Here is a 22,183-nt window from a genome sequence, read left to right as displayed (position 1 = left end):
TGCTGATGATATCTTGGGAGTCTTCTTGGTAATTCTAAAAGGTGTAAACACTTGGGAGATGGTTTATTCCCATTATAAGAGGGTCATTGGGACCTCCCATTATAAGGATGCATTGGAATAGAATGAAACCCATTCCTTCACTGAATTCCTTTAAAAAAGCCCCTGGGGGCTCAGTCAGTTAAGCAGTTTAGCTGCAGACTCCTGATTGTGGCTCAGGTCATGATCTCAAGATCTTGCGAACTGAGCATCTCTCTCCCTCTCCCTCTGGCCTTCCCTGGCTCTCTCAGTCCTCTCTCTCTCCAAAACAAAAACAAAAACAAAACAACAACTTCTGGTTAAAGATAGTTGCCGGAGGACAAGTGTTGCGCTCCCCTCAGACTAGAGGGTTCCCTAAAATGACAGTAACGGAAGAAGTATAAGGGAAGAGAATTAGATGAGAAAATGAAACCGAAGTCCGAAAGAGAAAAAGAGGTGTGAGCCTCACTGCTGTTGCTTTCAGAAGACAATCCCAGAGGGTGTCCTGCAGCCCTGAGAACAGTGGGCCTGGAACGGAGATGCCAGCAGGAACCAGCAGGATTGCTTGAAAAGCAAAACACTAAAGGATCTACCCCCAGCTCCTTTCTGACCCACATCCAGGCAAGACACTAGAGGCTCCTTCCTTTTTTAAAAAAAAAAAATTTTTTTTAATGTTTTATTTATTCTTGAGGGAGAGAGACAGACAGAGAATGAGCGGGGACGGGGCAGAGAGAGAGGGAGACACAGAATCCGAAGCAGGCTCCAGGCTCTGAGCCATCAGCCCAGAGCCCGACGTAGGGCTCGAACTCATGAACCATGAGATCATGACCTGAGCCGAAGTTGGATGCTCAACCGACTGAGCCACCCAGGCGCCCCTAGAGGCTCCTTCTTAAAAATGTAGATGCCCCCGGAGAAAGAGGCCTTCACCCTCAGGTATCTGGGATTCCCACAGCCAAGCCCGCAGGTTTTCAAGCCTGTCTCCTTAAACACACTTCCAAGCTAGCTCTTCAGTGCCTGGCCCTCAGGTAGGAACAAACAATAGGCCACACACACTGGTGCAAACCTACCTCAGGAAGGAATAGAACCAAGGTGAGCAAAGAACAAAAATCACCCCCGCGTAAATAGAAATAGTGCTGGGAACAGGAGAGAGTTTCCAAAAAACAAGCAGTGTCTTTCGAATGGGAGAAGATATTGCGCCCAGGATGCCATGAAGAGAAGATCAGAAAATAAGACGGTGGGCCTGGAAATTTAAAATGAGAGCTAAAATAAAAGGAAAAAAAAAAGGCTAGCTAAAATGGTTGTAAAATGAAGAGAGAATTTCCCCAGAACATAGCTGCTAAAAACCCTGAAGGGCAGGGTTGGGGAACACCTAAATTTGAAATTTTAAATGTCAGTTATGCAAATCTATAGATTCAGAGGTAAAAGGAAATGACTAAAAATATACACTCTTCGTGTGTGGGGACAAGATACTCGCCAAGGTGCCCTGTGGTGAACCACAGCACAATGCACGCTTGAAGCTCCTGTAACACCGTGTGTCAACTCCACTTCAAATAAAAAACGAATGGCCGCGTAAGGGCTCAGAAAATATTGTACTCCTGCACCATCTCTGGTGGTCACCCAATGTTCGGTTACCGTGGTTGTCACCGACAGCCACTCAGCAGCCCACACTGTCCCAAGCGAGGGTTCTCTGAAGCAGAGACGAGTGACCCGCTAAGATCTCAGAATTGTGTGTTCCGGTAGAATAATCTAGTCTGTTCTTACCGATGCAGTCTCTCTAGGACAAATTATTCGATGATGTGCTACAGTAAGAGAACCAAGAGGGGCGCCTGGGTGGCTCAGTCGGTTAAGCGTCCGACTTCGGCTCGGGTCATGACCTCATGGGTTTTGAGTTCGAGCCCCGCGTCAGGCTCTGTGCGGGCAGCTCGGAAACTGGAGCCCGCTTCGGATTCTGGGTCTCCCTCTCTCTCTGCCCCTCCCCTCCTCACGCTCTGTCTCTCTCTGTCTCAAAAATAAATAAAACATCTGGGGTGCCTGGGTGGCTCAGTCGGTTAAGCGTCCGACTTCGGCTCAGGTCGCGATCTCGCGGTCCGTGAGTTCGAGCCCCGCGTCGGGCCCTGGGCTGATGGCTCAGAGCCTAGAGCCTGCTTCCGATTCGGTGTCTTCCTCTCTCTCTGCCCCTCCCCCGTTCATGCTCTGTCTCTCTCTGTCTCAAGAATAAATAAACGTTAAAAAAAATTAAAAATAATAATAATAATAAATAAATAAAACATTTGAAAAAGAGAGAGAGAGAGAGAACCGATATCAACACCAGCAAAGTTTTGTTATAAAAGAAACGGAAGGCAGCACTCAAACCACTTAAATGACTGATGTCTAAAAACCGCAAAGTTTACTTGAAAACAAAAGCACATCTCAAAAATTACTTTAAGTTTATATATATATATATATATATATATATATATATATATATTTTGAGAGAGAGAGAGCGTGCACAGGGGAGGGGCTGAGAGAGGGAAAGAGAGAGACTCCCAAGCAGGCTCCGTGCTGTCAGCACAGAGCCCAACATGGGGCTCGATCTCATGAACCGTGAGATCGTGACCTGAGTCGAAATCAAGAGACGGACGCTTAACTGACTGAGCCACCCAGGTGCCCCTTAAAAATTATTTTAAAATAGTGATTTTGAAAGTATGGCCCAGGGACCCCTGGGATTGTGTAAGACCCTTTCACGTAAGACCAAGGTGAAAACTGTTTTCATAATAGTACTAAAATGTTATTTACCCTTTTTCTCTCTCATTCTGTCACACATGTACAGTAGAATCTCCCAGAGGATACACCTTCTGTGAGATCACAACGGGTTGAAAGCAGAAGCAAACAGAATCCCGCCATCTTCTACTGAGCCAGTTATTAAAGAGATTTGCGAAAATATAAAGCCTTGCTACTCTTCTTACAATTTACTTTATTTTAGAAAACACAGTTACTTCTCATGAAACATTTCATTTATGTTAGCAGGTAATGAGTTCCTTATTATTTTTTTCATGAACAAATAAATATTTAAGTGTTCAAAGTTTCCATTCCTAATATGGTAAATATCGATCGATGTAATTTACAAGAACAAAGATTAGCTTTTTGGGGTTCTCAATAGTTTCCTATTCTAAATTGATTTGAGAGGTAGCTGCTTGTTCAAAGTAATAATAGCAACCATGTGATTAGAACGTATGGATAAGTGAAATGACTGACAGCAATGTTAATAAGGACAGGAGGGAGGAGTGTGTGACATTCCATTATAGGATGCATGTGTCACTCACAAAGCCATAGAGTATAACTTGAAGAAATGGATATGAAAAAAATAAATGGTACTAAGCAAAGTCTAAATAAGTAAGTAAATAACTAAATAGCAATATGAATAGCAGCAAATATATATTACAACCTCTAGGGAAACCACTACAAACGTTTTAAAAGAAGCATGATTCATATGCTAGGAGAAAAAGACCAAATGGGGTAATAAAGTGTTCAGTTGAAACTGTAAAAGGAAGAAAAAAAAGGGAAGAAAAAGTAGCAACGAAGACAAATACAATGAGTAGCAACAGTTGCAATTTGGTAGATATTAAAATTTTTTTTTCAACGTTTATTTATTTTTGGGACAGAGAGAGACAGAGCATGAACGGGGGAGAGGCAGAGAGAGAGGGAGACACAGAATCGGAAACAGGCTCCAGGCTCTGAGCCATCAGCCCAGAGCCTGACGCGGGGCTCGAACTCACGGACCGTGAGATCGTGACCTGGCTGAAGTCGGACACTTAACCGACTGCGCCACCCAGGCGCCCCGCAATTTGGTAGATATTAATCTAACTACATGAATACTCTAAATGTGAATGGCCTCGATGCAACAATTAAAAGACAGAAATCCATAGAGCGATAAAAACCGAAAAGAAAAAAAAAACACAATTGTATGCTGTCTATGAGAAAGCCACCTTAAGCAGAAAAACACAAGACAGATTCAAAGTAAAGGGGTGGAGAAAGATATGTTGTCAACAGCATTATCAAAGGAAAGTTGTAGTCGCTACATTAATTTCAGACAAAGCAGACTTGAGAACAAGGAAAATTGTCGGGTGAATAGGAACATTATATAGTGAAGGGGTCAATTTCTCTAGGAAGACACAGCAATTCTCAATGCGCAAGTAACAAAGTGGCATCAAAGTACAGGACACAAAAACTGATCGACCTACAAGGAGAAACAGACAAATCCACTCCTATTGTTGGAGTCGCCAATACCCCTATTTTAGTAACTGACAGATCAAGCAGGCAGAAACTCAGTAAGAATATAGTCAACCTGAACAGTATCATTAATCAATCTGGTGTCACTGACATTTATGGAATATTCCATTCAACAACAACAAAATGCACATTGCCCTCAAGCTCACATGGAATATTTACCGAAACATGCCATATTCTGGGCTGTAAAACACACCCTAACACATTTAAAAGGATAGAAATCATTTAAAAATATGTTCTCAGACCACAATGAAATAAAAGTAGAAATAACAGATAGCTGGGAGGTCCTCCAAATACTTGGAATCGAAGAACACACTTCTAGGGCTAAAGAAGAAATCTCAAGAGAAATTGTAAAATATTTTGAGCTAGATGGAAATGAAAACACAGCTTATTAAAATTTGTGGGACGTAGCAAAAGCAGTGCTTAGACGGAAATATATAGCACTGAATTTACACATTAGACATGAAAGATCTAAATGAATAACCTCCCACCTGTGGAAACTACAGAAAAATAGAGAAATTGAAACCTAATGCAAGCAAAATAAATCAGTAAATAAACAACAAAAATGAGAGTGGAAATCAGCGAAACTGAAAACAAGAAAACAGCTAAGAAAATCAATGAAGTCAAAAGCTGATTTTTTTAGAAAAATCAATAAAATCGACAAACCTCTAACAAGGCTAGCAAAGGAAGGAGAGAAGACAGAAATTAGTAGTATCAGACATGAAAGAGGGGTTCATCACTATTAGTCCCACAGACACGACAAAGATAGCAGACAAACAACACCAGGGAAAACTCTACGGCGAAGAATTTGATAGAAGGTGAAACAGACAAATTTCTTATGGGACACGAAACACCAAAGTTCACACAAGGAGAGACAGTCATCCGAATAGGCCTATATCTATTAAAAGAATTGAATCAATAATTAAGAGACCTCCAAAGAAGAAAGCATCGGGCCCAGAGCGTATCACTAATGAATCCTACAAAATGTTTAAAGAAAAAATGATGCCCGTTCCCTACAATATCTTCCAGAAATCAGAAAAAGAGGCAGCGCCTACCAACTCATTCTCTGAGGAGAGCGTCACTTCTTTTTCCTACCCGGAGGCCGAGCGCTGGCTGGTTTCAAGCTTGTTCATCTCGCATCTCTCGGGAACAGGTGGAGGAGAGGCTGTGGGCTGGGTGCTGGTACTGGGTGCTGAGGACCTACCTGTCAGTTCTGCAGCTGCTGATAGCAATGCTGTTGCCTTCTTGGGGCCCTGGCCACCTCCAGAGTCTGGGGTAGAGGGGTTTCCACACACTTTTACCTTGCTTTAAGAATGCATTGATGTATTTGCCTTGTATTTTAAAAGACAAATTCCCTCCTAGTCAACTGCATAACATCCCAGCACGGACAGAGCAACGCCTCACTCCCCACTCGGTTGCATTTGTCAACGTTGGGTCTGCTTTCACTTCCCCTAACTCATCCGTGTTCAGATGCCACGCACAGATGCACTCTGGGACAAACTGGCCCCCAGCTACCCAGAAATCAGAAGTTGGACAGCACTCGTTCAATTTCAACGTTAGTTTTTCTAAAAGGAACTGTTCTGGGCAGAGCTGTCTTTTTCGGTGTGGGGGAGGGGTAGAGGAGGCATGGGGGAAACGAAAGTGTTTGTAGAAGGTGATATGACTCAGCCTCAAGTTTGCCCAGGGAGCCAATCCTCTGCGATTTAAGAAATCGAATTTCCTCATTATTTCTTTATGTGCAATCTCATTCTGTCATATACCCATGGAATGAGGCCGGAAAGACAGAAGTAACATGGGTAGATGCCGACCTTCCTGGAGATGGGGACCCAGGACAGGAGGTAAGGGCTAACCCGCAATTGACTGGCGGCCTCCACCTGCCATCTTCTACTGCCAGCCCCACGGGGCCATGGCACTGGCCTGGGATCAACCTTGAGCAGACATTGACTGCCTTTGTGCCTTCCCGGAGCTCTGAGGAGCTCCGATCAATCCAACTGATGGATCTCTCGTGTGTGGCACCCAAAGAGTAAAGGCTAAATTGCTGAACAGGGTGAAATATCTGCACCAATGCTGGATGCCCTCCACCCAGTCTCTGTGGCAGTTCTCAGCCCCAGGGAGGAGGAACAGGGCCAGCTCGGGGTCCATGGCAGATGGGCCACTGTTCATCCAAGGGCAAGAGAGCAGAAAGGTCTATTTTTTATTCAAATGGATCCAGGTTGTTTTGGAGTAAGGGGGCAAAGCATGTGTAGGCAGGAAGTGAACGCCATGTTGCACCTGCCTGTCTGCTAAGGTGCATGTTTGTACCTGCCTCTCTGCCCTTAAGGTGGTCGTGAGCAGGAAGGAAAGCTGGACATTCCAGATCATCTCTCAGGCCGGTGGACCGGCCGGGCACAGTACTCAGCCTGGACTGGACACGGGGCTAGAGAGAGGCAAAATGCTCTTCATTATAAGGCAGGGAAGATGTTCCTCAAATTTCTGGAAAGCAGTCAGAAGCCAGAGAAAACTCCGCACTCCTGCAACCAGAGGGAAGTGCCAGGTTTGGGCAGAGAAGCCTGGTGTGTGAATTTGCTCAAGTTTCTTGAATAAATGGGCCCTTTACAGATGCAGCCTCGGTCAAGGGAATTAAAAGCAAAAATGAACTATTGGGACCTCATGAAGATAAAAAGCTTCTGCACAGCAAAGGAAACAATCAACAAAACTAAAAGGCAACCAAAGGAATGGGAAAAGATATTTGCAAATGACATATCGGACAAAGAGCTAGTATCCAAAATCTATAAAGAGCTCACCAAACTGCACACCCGAAAAGCAAATAATCCAGTGAAGAAATGAGCAGAAGACATGAATAGACACTCCTCTAAAGAAAACATCCAGGTGGCCAACAGGCACATGAAAAGATGCTCAACGTTGCTCCTCATCAGGGAAATACAAATCAAAACCACACTGAGATATCACCTCACGCCAGTCAGAGTGGCTAAAATGAACGAATCAGGAGACTATAGATGCTGGAGAGGATGTGGAGAAACGGGAACCCTCTTGCACTCTTGGTGGAATGCAAACTGGTGCAGCCGCTCTGGAAAACAGTGTGGAGGTTCCTCAAAAAATTAAAAATAGATCTACCCTATGACCCAGCAGTAGCACTGCTAGGAATTTACCCAAGGGATACAGGAGTGCTGATGCATAGGGACACTTGGACCCCAATGTTTATAGCAGCACTCTCAACAATAGCCAAATTACAGAAAGAGCCTAAATGTCCATCAACTGATGAATGGATAAAGAAATTGTGGTTTATATACACAATGGAGTACTACGTGGCCATGCGAAAGAATGAAATATGGCCCTTTGTAGCAACGTGGATGGAACTGGAGAGTGTGATGCTAAGTGAAATAAGCCATACAGAGAAAGACAGATACCATATGTTTTCACTCTTATGTGGATCCTGAGAAACTTAACAGAAGACCATGGGGGAGGGGAAGGAAAAAAAAAGAGGTTAGAGAGGGAGAGAGCCAAAGCATAAGAGACTCTTAAAAACTGAGAACAAACTAAGGGTTGATGGGGGGTGGGAGGGAGGTGAGTGATGGGCATGGAGGAGGGCACCTTTTGGGATGAGCACTGGGTGTTGTATGGAAACCAATTTGACAATAAATTTCATATATATATATATATATATATATAAATGCAGCCTCGGTGATTAGAAAAAACTGAGCTTCAGCTAGTCATTGAAATCTCAAGGACAGAGACAGGCTTCCCTTGGGATGGGGAAAGGGTTTGGAACTGACATTACCTAGACCTTAAAGGACGATGTGATTTGTGGGGTTTTTTTTAATGTTTATTTATTTTTGAGAGAGAGAGAGTGTGTGTGTGTGAGAGACAGAGAGAGAGAGAGAGAGAGCAGGGGTGGGGCAGAGAGAGAGGGAGACACAGAATCCGAAGCAGGCTCCAGGCTCCGAGCTGTCAGCACAGAGCCCGACGCGGGGCTCGAACTCACGGACCGTGAGATCGTGACCTGAGCCGAAGTCAGATGCTTAACAGACTGAGCTCCCCAGGCGCCCCGCTACCAACTGCGTTTGTACATTATGTCTGTATGTAATTTTTTCACCAATAGCGGCCCTAATTCTGTAAAGGATTTGAAGCAACTTACAAAAACACACTCGAGCAGCATAAAGTTGGAAGAAAAAGAAATGGGAGCAAAGCACAAATAGAAAAAGCAAAACCGAGCACTGGAAATGCAGGCAGGACAGATAAATGGGAGCCGGGGCATGTGCAGTTTCCAGGACCTTAGTCAGAGCAGTGTGGCCAAAGCAGGCGAGGCCTGGGGAGCCAGAGGCAAAGCAGGATGTTTCCAAAGTATGTTCCACTGAATCCTGCTTCTTCTGACTCACTCTGGATGTGCTGGAAATTTGCACAGACATGTTTGCAAAGTATAGAGGGCCAGAGATTTCTACCTTTCTGCCCACTTCTGTTCGTTCTTGCCTCCAAAGAAGTGAACATGAATCTGGCTGGGACAGATTCCAGATTCCAGGATACCGCCGAGGACATCTTTTCCAGCAGGTGGGGTGTGTGTGCCTACCGGGTGCTGCACACGCACGGGACTGCCTGCCACCAGTCCCTGCCTGTCCTCCCTCTCTCCCTCCCTCGCTTTGTGGGGCAAAGTGGCTGTGGGGCATGGCTGTCCTCTGCTCTTGGCCTCCCAGGGGGCACAGTGGCCCAGACAAGGCTGGACACAGACTACAAGAGCCCGCTCTGGTGTCTCCTCCCTCTCCTCTCCCTGCCCTTAAGCAGCAGGCAGGCCCAGGCCACCACTCAGCTGGGCAATGACATTAATGTGCCAGCTTCCTTTGCTTATAAGCACAGGTCTTTGGCATTCCTCAGGGGTACTTCTGTTAAGTTCACAAGAAAGCCCTAGTCTGCAGTATCATGCATCAGCCCAGATAACAACAGGCTGCAGTTCTGGCTTGCATTTCCCACTGTCTTGTTTTTTCTCTATCCTCACTAGAGAATCAATCTCTCTGGGATAACGTATCCTGGACCGAGACCATCTATGCCGATCAGACAATCCCTGGTTCCTAACACAGGGGTAGAGTTGTTTTCTTTTTCTTCCATACGACCCGTGGGATGAGAAGATTCTGGCCTCCCTCCTTTCTCTGTTTTCCCACCCAGATTTAGGCCAAGTAGGTGGTAATCTCTGAAGCGAAGTCAATGCTTTCTTTTTACTGGAAAAACTCCTCGCCATTTTGCTAAGTGTGCTGAGATCTCACACTTGGAATCAGGGAGTGACTCGTAGAGTCCTGAGCACAATCCAGTGCTAGAAGTTACTCTGCTACCTTGCCCCTGCTTGCCAAAGTCTACCAAACCCCCATCTTTGAACGCTAATAGGCTGTCCACTACTTTATGTTCAGGTAGGTCACATAACCAATCTCAGATTGATCCTATTTCTGTGAAGTTTCTTCACTGGCAACTCATTCTCTGATACCAACTTATAAGCAGCTGGAGTTTTGGGGTATGAGTAATCAAAACTGATAATGGCTAACTCGGACAGAAAGTCAATTTCTTAGAAGTGTATCAAGTAACTCCCAGAATTTATAAGAAGGCCAAAGACTGGGATAAGAAAATAAGCAGTCTGGGCAATAAGATCCCCAGCCCAGGTCATTCCATGGACCTCAAGTACATAGTGTGGGGGCATTGATCTGGTAAATGTTTTCTTTCCATCCTGGTTAGAAAAGGAGGATCGGAAAGAGTTTTAGTTCCTGCATGACAGATAAGAACATTCGTGTACAGTTTTGTCTTGGGCGTTATATTAACTCACCTGCCCCTTGTCATAAGATAGTCCAAAGACATCTGGGTCCCCCGGATATCCCATAGAACATCACACTTATCAGTTACGTTGGTGACATCATGGTGATCGGACAGGATGAACAAGAGTCGGCCAGCACACCTGCTAAAGAGGAATCAATTACCGACCCTCAGCAACAGAGGTGAATGTCAACAGCATTATGATGACCCAAAGAAGTCACACGTCAAAATTCACGTACTGCATGTTTTCATTTATGTAAAACTTTGATACAGGCAAAACGAATCTGTACTAACAGCAAGTGCATCAGTGGTTGCCTGATGACGAGGTTGGGGAGGAGGCTATCTATCTGCAAAGGGCACGAAGGAACTTTCTGGAATGATGGAAATGGCCTACGTCATGATTGTAATTACGATTACATTTGTTAAAACTCAACCACTTAAATGTACACTTGAGATGAATGCATTTTATACCCCAATAAAATTGAGCTAAAAAAGAATTGTACACGATTTTAGTAAATTCTCAGAATATATGTCACTGAATATAGTAGTTGCAGTTTTCCCATTATTACCATTTTCCCAAGCAGGTGTCCCTTAGATAGAAACATCTTTTATCTTATTTACATCTTTTTCTAGGCTAATCATCTGGCATTCTGTTTCCACTCCTTTGCCTTTGCGTAATCTATCTCTGGGCAGGCTAAAGGAGGAGATCCTTGTTTCCAGGCTGGGATGTCCATGAAGGGGTTTCCCAGGTACGTGGAGGGTTTCAGGTAAATGAAGTGTAACAAGGGCACAGTGGACTGAACTCCTCTCCCTGTTCCTGTCCTGGCATTTCACGGTGCTGCTTGCTACCTTCCTGTGGCTCCCGAGCCTCTGTCATCCTTACAGGAGTGACCTACCAGCACCAGGGCTGAGCCTATTGACCTAGAATGTGCTCGTGTGGGATATGCTGTGCTGGCGCCTCTGTAGCGAGCAGGTGAACCTAGGTTTCGAGGCTTCTTAGACGCCAGAACCATTTTTCCCACCTTTTTCTGAGGAGCTTTTGGGTGTCCTGGTAAGGGGAGCCCATGGGTTGAATCCATTTGAGAATTATTGATTCCAATCAAGTTAAACAGATTTCTATGTTATAGGGTCTCTCACAGACATTATGTGCCAATGTGCATAAGGCATCTTTATTTTTATTTTTTTTCAATGTTTATTTCTGAGAGAGAAAGACAGAGTGCGAGCGGAGGAGAGGAAGAGAGAGAAGGAGACACAGAATCTGAAGCAGGCTCCAGGCTCTGAGCTGTCTGCACAGAACCCGATGTGGGGCTTGAACCCACAAACTGAAATCATGACCCGAGCCAAAGTTGGACACTTAATGGACTGAGCCTCCCAGGCGTCCCTGCACATAAGGCATCTTTAAGGGTGTGTGTGGAGGGCGTATCCCATCTTCCTTGAAGTGGCTGTTCTAGAGTCTTCTCCCGGCCCTGGCTCTGCCTTAGACCTGACTTCCTCATGCTCCTGGCGCCCAAATGCCTGCCTGCCCCCCCCCCCATTTTCCTGCCCAGAGGAATGATTTTCCTCTATATGATTTCAGTTTATATTCAGGTTCCCTTTTGTCTCGACTTTCTGAGGCAATAATTTTATCCTGACAAATTATAGGCATTTCTGGGTCACCTCCCCTCCCCGTCTGGGTTTTGTTTGTTTCTTAAAGTTCGATGATTTCTAGTAAATTCATTCAGTTGTGTTACCAGCACCCCGATTCAGTGTAGGAACATTTTCATCTCCCAAAAGTACAGGAGGGGGAAATAGCCTGGGGGAATAGAAGTGAGTAGGGAAGCACTCAGATAGTGGATCCCCAGCTCCTGTCCGTGGATCCTGGGGCTGGGCCCTGATGCCTCCTCCCCTCTGGACACCCCTCGTCAGGCTACCCCATGACGGGACCCCCCACCGCTTCCCCTAAATGCCCCGGGAACCTCACAAGTGTCCGGACGGAGATGGAGGGAGGCGGCAGGCACTGCCTCCAGCTTCCTGCACGATCAGCTCCAAATACTTTCACTTTTCTTTCCTCCGGAAGCCTGGCCCCCCACTGCATGTGGCAAAGCACAGACTTCCTGCTTCACCCACTGGTGTCCCCCTGCTGTTCCCTCCGCCTTCCAGGAGCCATCCCTGCCCCAGCCCCTGACCAGGGAAGGGGCAGGAGCAGGTGGCAAACCCAGCCTCCAGGTGGGTTTTTGTCTCGGCTACTTTATTCCTCATTTGGGGTGATCAGGCTCTGATAGCTAATTTCCTGACAGCAGCTACAGAGTGGAACTCAGCTATTTTAAACTGTGAGACTCTCTCCTTGTAAAATATTGTCTTCCAAAGATAGAGAGGTATGTGGGGTTTAACCAGAGACCATGAAAAAGGGGGACAGACGTGGGAGTCGGGGGAGGGGGGAGCAGAAACACAGCTCGACTCCTTTTGCCCTAAATTCTAGCCCGTTGTTGTGGATGAAAGGGAGATTTGCTCTCTACCCTCCTCTGTGCTCTGTTGATGCTACACTCAGCCCCAAATGGGCAGCTCATTTATTATCCACAGTGCAAGTGACTAGATGTGGTTGGTGGAAAAAAGAAAATGAGGAGGAAACCCTTCATTTCTTCCCTAGTGTTTCATGAGATTTTTATATATTTTCCTTAAGCACATTTTTGATTGTTTCCTTGAAGTGCATTCCTAGAGGTGGAATCTGGGACTCAAGGGAATCCATATTCTAGGGCGTTTGACCCTGATTGCTAACTTCGCCTCCAGAACATTTGGATCTGTTTACATTTGCACCAGGAGCATCTGTGGTTATTGCGATTAGTCTTTATGTTGGGCAATCTGATAGGCAAATGCTATTAAATCGTCTTCTTTTGTACTGTTCCAGCTACTAGAGAATTGCCATGCTTTTCATATATTTATTGCACATTTGACTTAATTGCCTAGTTAAGCCTTTTGCTTTTTTTCCATATGGATGTTTGTCTTTTGCTTATTCATTTTTAAGACTCGTTCCCATAATAAAAATCTGAACACTCCCATATGAGACCCTATATCATGCACTAGCTTTAGTGGGGCTTTATTCAGACAAGCTCTGCTTTGCCACCTCGGGCTATTTACTTAACCTCTCTGTGCCTTGCTCTCACTCTTGAGAACCATAATAGTTGAAGAATAAGGAAGCTGGTGGATCTTATGTTCTGAATGCTGTTGTATAATCATCCTAAACGTAACCTCAGGGTCACTTCCTCTTGTTACCATGTGACCATTCTGGATTTCTGGGGCTCTGTGCTTACCTTTGCAATTTTCTTCCCCACATCATGGATTCTGTCCGCATCCTGGTTGCTAGATTTCTCTTCCGCCTGTTCTCAATCTCCAGTATTTCTTCATGATTATAGACCCCCTGCGGCATCTTTTCTTTTCCAGCACTATTGTGGATTACTTTACTCTTACAATATGTTTTGGTTTTTTTCCTTCCGTCAAATGTAAATGATGTGGGAATGAGGAGAGAGCAAGGCTGCTCAATCTACCACTGGGATTAATCCTGGAAACAGTCATTAGTTACCGTTCAGTTTTCTATTATACACAAAAGGAAGTAGGAAAAACAGGATCTCTATTTCATTTAAAAAAAAAAATCTCTGGGTGATTGAGTTTTTCTGTTTACACTTCTATTCCCTTGACAAGTTGTCAGGAATTCATCTGTAGGTTTTCTGCCTCTAATAATTATTGATATTTTCTCATGACCTATCAATGGCTAATTTGTATCAATGTCGCATGGGATGGGAAAGGCACATGTCTGTTCTGCGATATGTAATTGATACATATAATAAATCAGCTAAGTAGCCTTTTACTAATCACGTCTTATACCTCCTTCGTGTCTATTTATGTTTGGCCTATTTGTGTGTTGAAGGTTGTAGGTGGTTTACTCAAGTTTCCAAATATTATCGGGCTTCTATCTTTCTACTCATCATTGGGTGGTCCCTCTTACATGAGCTTTGCTAGTGTCTGTCGTAAGGTGCGGTCCAGACAACCTTAACTCTGTTCAGTGTAGCCACAGACCATAGTACTTATGACCATAAACCTAGAAGCAGAACATCGGAATGTGTTCACCTCTATCACTTCCAAGTTGTGCGATTTAGGGCAAGTTCATAACACATCTCTATGTCTCCATGTCCTTCACAATACAATGGGTGAAATCATAGAAACCATCTTGCAAGGGTTTTGTGACGATCAAATAAGTTACTGCATGTGAAACCTTTATAATAAAGTCCAGCACATAGGAAATACTCAATAAATATTAGTGACTTTTATAGTTTTTAATTTTTTAAATTTTTTTAGTTTATTTTTGAGAGAGAGAGAGCAGGGGAGGGGCAGAGAGAGAGAGAGAGAGAGAGAGAGAGAGAATCCCAAGCAGGCTCCACACAGTCAGCGCAGAGCTCGATGTGGGGCTCAAACTCACAAATTGCGAGATCATGACCTGAGCCAAAATCAAGAGTTGGACACTTAACTGACTGAGCCACCCAGCTGCTCCTATAAGCTATTTTTAATATCTGTCTCATATTTACCAATACCCCTTTGAGATTTCAGCAACCTATTGTTGGTCAATTTCAGCCTCCATTGTCCTTGGACGTTGTCATTGCCTCTTACACCCATGAGCCTTTGAGGAAGACTGCTACAGGATGACTTTGGGACCAGGATGGTGATCTGAAAATGCCCACTGAGCACAAACAGCAGCTCCCCGAGTTCCCAGAGTCTTTCCTCTCTTCTCGTGCCTCTTCCATAGGATGTTCACCATGACCAGAGCCTTAGAAGAGACTCTACGCCAGCACTTCATATACCAGAAGCTGGAGATTGCCTATGCCATACACAAGCCATTTCCCTTCCTCGAAGGCCTCCGAGACAACTCCTTCATCACTGAGACGATGTACAGGGTGAGTCGTGCTGACTGCTTTTCCGTGGCAGCCCAGCCCCCCCACCAACAGTTACTGAAGTTTCAAACCACAAACGCTTAGAGCTTGGAAGGTCTAGTCCAAAATGTTCATTCTCAGGGAAAGATGGGGTTACAAGGGCAGCCATACAAACGACTTCGCCCCACGTGCCTTAAAACGAGAGAAATTTATTCTCTCAGAGCTTGGGAAGCCAGAAGTACAAAATCAAGGTGGTAGCCATGTTGGTTCCTTCTGAAGGCTCCAAGAGAGAGCCTGTTCCCTGACTCTCCTACCTTCTGGTGGCACCAGAAATCCTTGTAGAAACTTCACTTCCAATCTCTGTTTCCATCTCTACATCAATCTCTCCATCAGCTCTTCTTTCCCTCATTTTTTCTTTTTCTCTTCTCTTCTAAGGACACTTGTTATTGTGTGTTAGAGCCCACCCTAATCCAGGATGATCTCTTCTCAAATTCTAACTTAATTACATCCGCAAAGACCCCTTTTCCAAATGAGGTCACATTCACAGGTTTCAAGTGGACACATCTTACTGGAGGGTGGCACCATTCAACCCACTAAGGGTACCCTCCCAATTCTTAAGAGCTTGTTGTACGCAGTCCTTTCAGACTTGAAGCAAAGCAGGCATTGGAAGATATGGCTATATGGACAAACATGGCATTCTTTTCATGATTTTTGTTTTTTATGTATTTCCTGAGCCCTAAGCCCAAGGAAGGGCAGCAGTGGTTGAGTGTTCTTCTCCCAGGCTTGGCCTGGTTGGCTCCAACCCTTCTTCGGGTCATAGCCCGGATGTCACTCCTCAGAGAGGATTCCTTAACCCACTCATCTAATTGATTTCCCATAGAAATCTATGCTTTCCCTTCATAACACTTCTCTCAAAAGCAACGGGGCATTTCTTTAATTTGTGTTTATTATTGAATGCTCATCTTCTCCACCCGACAGTGTCCCTTCCGTCACTATGGGTAGCACCACGCTGGTCTTATCCACTGCTATATACCCAAGGACAAGCCTAGTAGGTGCTCAGTAAGTGTTGTGCAATCAATTCTCCTGCCATGTTTCTCCTCTTGGCCAACTTCTCAGGAAGAGGAGTTCTCTGGATGATTTCCTTGTTGGCTAGAACCCATTCAGGCCATCTCAAGTCAAAGAGAGAGAGTAAGAGAGAGACAGAGAGAGAGACAGAGAGATCAAACAGAGGCTAACAAGCGATCAACAGAATTGCCACTTGTGACCAACTAATTGGTCCTTTGCTACAGAGTTCTGCCCAGAGCCTGAGAGACATAGTTACATAGTAGGAGCCTTTGACTACCTTCCCTTCCCTCAAATTTCTCTCTGCCCTCAAATATACCTAAAATAAGGTTCACAAAGCAGACTTATTTTAAAGACGGCTAAGTTATTTATTCCCACGACCAACCATCCAAAAATAGGTGAAGTTCTGGAAGTAAATATGTGTAACTGTGACTTCTCTGCCTTCGAGTCTACCTATACGTTTGTGTTAAATTCCTTGTTAGAAGAATGAAATACTACTCTTACGCTGTAGCAAACCACAAACGTAAAAGAAACTTCCATTCCATTTTATGATTATTCATCACCATCCTTGATGCCATTTTTTAAGGAATCCATGGAAGCCTACAGAAGTCAGGTCCCTGTACCCAGACTGGTGTACAATATCCTCAGCCACCTGGAGAAGATGTTCAACCTGTCATTTCTGCAGATGCTCTTCAGCCGAATTAACCTGCGTGAATACCCCCACCTGACAAGGATCCTCAAGAGCTTCAGAAGTGGTATGAGTCTTTCCGAATATCTCTCGGGCTGTAGGAGCAGGGACCAGAAGTTGCTTTGCTCCAAGTGTGGGTTGGCTTTCAGCACCGTGGGCGGTGCCCCTCAACTGGCCGGTTCTCTGGGGAGATAGGAAGCTGACTCTCTCGCAGTGCGGCAGGAAGGGCCGTCTCTGGCCCCACTTCTCTAAGATGAATTTCCAGAAGACACAAACATTTCTGTCTTACCTGTTCTATGAAGTGGGGGAAAGCTGTACCGTTTAGCACCCTGGACAGTCTCTAGGGAAGGAAAAATGTGACTGAAATGCAGTTACAGAGACTCAGTCTGGCAGAAGGATAAGGAGGGCCAGAGGGGAAGGGAAATGAATAGGGATGGATAATAAGTATCTCTCTCTCTTTTTTTTTTTTTTTTTTTTGAGTACTTACTATGTACCAGGCATCGTCCCAAGCACTGTATAGGGTTATCTCACATCATCTTTATTTTTTTTAACATTTATTTATTTTTGAGACAGAGAGAGACAGAGCATGAGTGGGGGAGGGTCAGAAAGAGAGGGAGACACAGAATCCGAAACAGGCTCCAGGCTCTGAGCTGTCAGCGCAGAGCCCGACGCGGGCCTCGAACTCACAGACCTCGAGATCATGACCTGAGCCGAAGTCGGACGCCCGACCGACTGAGCCACCCAGGCACCCCTCTCACATCATCTTTAAAACAACGCTGTGATGTCATTATCAGCCCCACCTGACATGTGAAGAAAGTATAGCTCAGAATAACCTTCCCCAGGTTACTTGCCTGTGAAGAGCAGAGCGGGCATCCTACTGGGTCTCCTAACTCTGGGGCCTGAGCTCTCAATCCCTCTTCCCAGCAAGGCGGAAGGCGCCGCCTAAAGCTGGAGGAGAGGGGAGAGGGAGCTGGAGACAGAGGGTATGAGAAGGAAAGGGAACGTGGAAGCACGCTGTGAACGCGAAAGAGCCGGACAAATACAGAGCAGGAGAAAGAGCGAGGACAGAGCTGGGAAGAAAGAAGCCAGGGCAGGAGGAACAGGTGACACCATCGTTTTGGGCTTGCGGATCAACACTTTGGCCAAGGCGCACGATTCGCTTCCCCGAGAACAACAGGAAGAGGACCGGCGGCTCACACTGCACTGGGACCTTACTGTGAGTGGGGTCAGCGCTGTTGACAGCAAGAGGTTCCTCCCCAGGAGAAATGACTCCTTGAGCTAAAGGGGCGGCAGGGCGCAGGTGCACGCGGGCCGGTGCTCCCGGCGGCAGCCAGGCAACGCGGGGAGGCCTGGGTTCTCAGAGGCCACGCTAAGTCAGTCCGAGGGCCAGAGGCACCACACACCGCTGTGCTCCCCGACCCAGCCGAGCTCGAGCGTCTTTCTGGATCTGTAGCCCTAGGCTCGTGTTCTGAGCCCCTCTCCAGAATCCCAGCTTGCTTTCCTTTTTCTGTTCACTGGTCGAGACGACTTAACTTCTGAAATAAATGATGGAGAAGATTCGTAAGAGAAACCTGGCCACGGGAGGCATAGCGTGCAGAAAGGCAAGGGCCTGGGGTATTGAGGATGGGGAGGAAGTTTGCTGTGGCCCATCCCAGGGTGCAAGGCAGGGAGGCACAGCAGCGCAATCTGCACAAATGAGCAGAAACCAGAGTAGAGAGAATGCACCTTGTGAAGGAATCTCTATTTTATCTTCTTTGCTACAGGGAGGTGTGATGTGTTTACTTATTAAAACAGGGACACGTATTCGAATTGTACCATTGTACAAGATAGTCTAAATTCTGAAACCAAAATTAAAGAAAAACTTAAGAAGATTAAGTCCCTGAGGACTAAGTCAACTTCATGTGTGAAACGACTTTGGTCTTAGCCCAGAGATTGGATGCAGTTATATTTGAACTGAATGCCCCAAATCAGTAGCACAGAGTAGAAATGGACCACGAGTGGATGATGCTGGTGATGAATCCGTTCTCCACACCCAGGGGAGAATGAACCAACCACCCCATGCCCCTGACCCTTTGGAAGTCATGTGTGAAGAAATTCCCTTCCCCAAATAATTCTTGTTTTTTTTTTATTTTATTTTTAATGTTCTTTTTTTTTTTTTTTTTTTTTTTGAGGGAGAGAGCATGAGCAGGGAAGGGGCAGAGATGGGGGGGTGGGGGGGGGGGATGGACAGAGTATCCAAAACGGGCTCTGTGCTGACAACAGAGAGCCCGACGCAGGGCTCGAACTCACAAAACCACGAGATCATGACCTGAGCCGAAGTCAGAAGCTCAACCTACTGAGCCACCCAGGCGCCCCTCCCTTCCCCCAAATAATTCCGAGTCCCCGGGGTGTTGATGTGTGCTCCTTCACCAATCCCAGTTGTAATTTCCTACGGAGGATGGAACAGAGCCGGGCCTACCCTCCTTGAAGTTCCAGCCAACTCAGCCGAAGGGAGCTCCCTCCAGACCCTGCTGTCGTTGCCCCCACCCCAACACCGATCACAGAGCCTCTTGCCCCATGAGCCCAGTGTCAGTGAGCCCAGCGCATCCACCCAGCACAGCACTGAGACCCGGACTGAATCATCCAGCCCTCCTGGCCCTGCCGCGGCCCTCCCCAGAGCCACCCAGGAAGGAAGGATCACTCCAGGTGAGAAGCAGACCTTGTCCAACACCTGTGTATCCCCAGCCTAGGGTACCTGCAGTCGTGTCTAGGACTCCAAGGTCTCACCCTTTCGTTAACCTGGTCCATCCCATGTGCCCACCTGCCACACACAGCCCTTCCCGGCACTTCCAGGGGCCTGGGTAAAGTCAGGAGCCTGAACACCTGCTTCCCACCCTTGGAACAGCCCCACCCTCTGCCCTTGGGCCCTGATGCTTTTGGCCTGGGTGTTTTTAATCTCCTCCCTGACACTCTGTCCCCATGCCCTGTAATGATTATTCTTTCTCTCTTCAATGACCGATGACAACTTAACATCCTGCATAAATGCTGAAGAAGACTCACAAGAGGGACCTGGCACCCCGCCTGCCTCTGTGCAAGGTAATGTTGCTTGGGACTGACTTAGTTCAATTCGAGGTGGGTGTGAGGGGCAATCATGCACCTGTCGACCCAGGGACTTGTGGCAGGAGCCCAGGGAAAAATAACAGAGTGTGACAAAAGAAAAAGAAAACAAGGGACTGATGCTCCAACTCAGCACTGGAATCCTTGTCAGGGATGCCTCCATGACCAGTCTGATGCTGTGATGCCCACCCGATAAGTGTTCTTAAATGACATGTAACTTGTGCAGTACACCCCTCTGTGACCCTTACTCAATTGCTCAGGCTCTGATTACAGGGGCCTTTCAGTTTCAACCACGTCCATTTTTATATGGTTTGGATTCTAAGAGTAATGTTATTGAAATTATTGGAAAAGATGATAAAACATTTAAAGACCTGACGGACCTGATTTAGCTTCCAAAATTGTTTCTAATCTCCCCAGCCATCATCATGAAGGACTCTGATAACATTAAATATAACCATGGAGTACTATCGGGTGTTGTCAAAAATGGTATTGTGGATTCTGAGTTCTCCAATACTGAGAATAAAGGGCTCTATTTGGTTCAAATGTTTCCTTCACTCCTCTAACACCTAACATCCAAATAAGGTTAACATAAACATGAAGCCAATAGCAATGGAAGACTCCATCTGCTAGATGAGCGAAAGAAAGCCGTAATTAAATTATTCAATTCGTAGGTAGTGAGTCACTATATGATACACCTGAAACTAATATATGCTAACTACACGAGAATTAAAATTTTCTTTAATAATAAAACAGAAAACAAATTAGTAAGTAGCTAGTTGATTGTTGACTCCCCCCTCTTTCCCACCCTTACTGGGCATTGGTGTTCCGTTGGCCCCGCCACATTTACTGGTTGGAATAGACTGTTTTTTTTCCTCCTCCCTCTGGTCCCTGTTTGCTGGTCCTGGGATCTGAAATTCATCTTCTTTCTCTGCTCAGTGTGCGGTAACAACCCGAGGCCCCAAATAAAAGATAAGGAAATGCTCAAGAGATGCCCCACCCTCCCTCAGGTCCCGTGTCAGGAAATGTTGATGCGGACAACTATAGCTTGCCTTACTTTTCATGTCTACCAAGAGGAGAGGTCATCTGGATCATTCTCGAGACAGGGCTCTCCTTGCCGCTCTTGACCACCATCTTGGCCCAGCTTCCAGCTGCACACCCAGCCCTCAGGAGCTTGGATGGGCAGGAGATCCTGGGGAAGACAAGGGAGATGAGTCTGGAAAAGGTAGACTTGGAGGAGGGGCACCATAGATGAGCGAGCCCAGTAGCACCCACAGGACCTAGACTACAAACATCACTAGAAGGTTTACTAAGGGAGAAAATTCATCTGCGTGAGGGCTGTGGCAGAACCCCTGGGGACAGGACAGGGGACTGAGCCAGAGCAAGACTGTGTGAGTCAGCCACACTCTGAGGTGCTCAAAGACATTGTGTGGCCCTGACACAGAGGGCCCAGATGCGGATGGTTCTTTTTCTGAACCCTCATCCTGACTGTGGAGAACGTTCACCTTCAACCCTCATCATTTCTATACTGTTTAGATTTTTAAGAGTTGATCAAAATAATTTGAAAGTCAACAAACTATTTAGAATGTCTAATGACTGCTTGCCATCTGCCTCAGATGCCTATCCTAAGGAGCCCAAAATTTGAGACAGATCTCATTGAACCGTGTAAACAAGAAGAAGGTGGCAGTCTTACTTGAGATTTGTTATGGCTTCAAACCCTGCGGTCTGCTTAGTGCAGCAAAAACAAGAACTTCACATTTATTTACTATTAACAGGTGCTGGCAAATAGAGACTAGCTCCTGCTTTCTTGTACACAGAAATATAGAAGGCACTTAGCCTCCTTCACTATCACTATTTTTCAAGGTGAAGTAATGACAAGGAGAGAGGTTCAAAAATATCCATTCACAAATCTTTAAGGACTAGCATGTATTTTTTATATGGCAAAGACATTCCCCTTCACTGAAGCCAGTGACCTTGACCAGAATTCAAGATCAGCACCCTCAATGCTCGCAGCCTTATCCCCTGCATGAGGGTTACTGAGGGCCCCTTATTCTTCTCTTCCGTCGAGTAAGGGGAGTCCCTCAAAACAGGTCAAACTGAGCCCTCCTCTGAGGGCGGGGATATCACTGGTATAGCCACATTGGTAAGTGTAACCACAAACCAATCAATTCAAGGCGGGGCAGACTTTTCCTTCTGCCTGTTCCAAGCTCTGAATCGAATTCTGTTTCCTTTGATAGAGATAAGAGATATCTCTCCTGAACCAAATGACCCCAAAGAGTTCCAGGGGGCATCCATCACACCTCCCAACAAGAAAGGTAAGGGAGGGTTACCGTTCTCCTGTGGACCCCAGGAGCATGACTGTGGAGGGACTTTC

General features: G+C 45.9%; 2 protein-coding genes across 20 annotated transcripts in view; one reads left to right on the top strand and one right to left on the bottom strand.

Moving 5' to 3' along the window:
• Positions 1-12,172, bottom strand: part of LOC112871748 (nuclear body protein SP140-like) — a 71,743-nt gene extending 59,571 nt beyond the window's left edge. For 10 of the 19 annotated variants that reach the window (XM_086719870.1, XM_086719881.1, XM_086719877.1 and 7 more), the window contains exons 1-2: positions 12,029-12,171; positions 10,082-10,210 (exon numbers count right to left, since the gene is read on the bottom strand). The gene's annotated coding sequence lies outside the window, so the exon portion shown is untranslated. The other 9 variants (XM_086719887.1, XM_086719888.1, XM_086719876.1 and 6 more) reach the window with 7 other exon arrangements.
• The window catches only part of SP110 (SP110 nuclear body protein), a 32,148-nt gene continuing 22,101 nt past the window's right edge, over positions 12,137-22,183 (top strand). The window contains 6 exon segments of the mRNA XM_086719889.1: positions 12,137-12,273; positions 14,671-14,990; positions 16,615-16,783; positions 19,135-19,401; positions 19,747-19,791; positions 22,047-22,124. Coding sequence (XP_086576015.1) covers positions 14,844-14,990; positions 16,615-16,783; positions 19,135-19,401; positions 19,747-19,791; positions 22,047-22,124 — 706 coding nt within the window. The 5' untranslated portion in view covers positions 12,137-12,273; positions 14,671-14,843.

This window comes from Puma concolor, chromosome C1 (genome assembly GCF_028749965.1).
Source record: "Puma concolor isolate L17-30 chromosome C1, mPumCon1.1.hap2, whole genome shotgun sequence".
NCBI lineage: Eukaryota > Metazoa > Chordata > Mammalia > Carnivora > Felidae > Puma > Puma concolor.
Note: the sequence above shows the minus strand (reverse complement) of the source record. Positions and strands in the feature narration are given on the sequence as shown.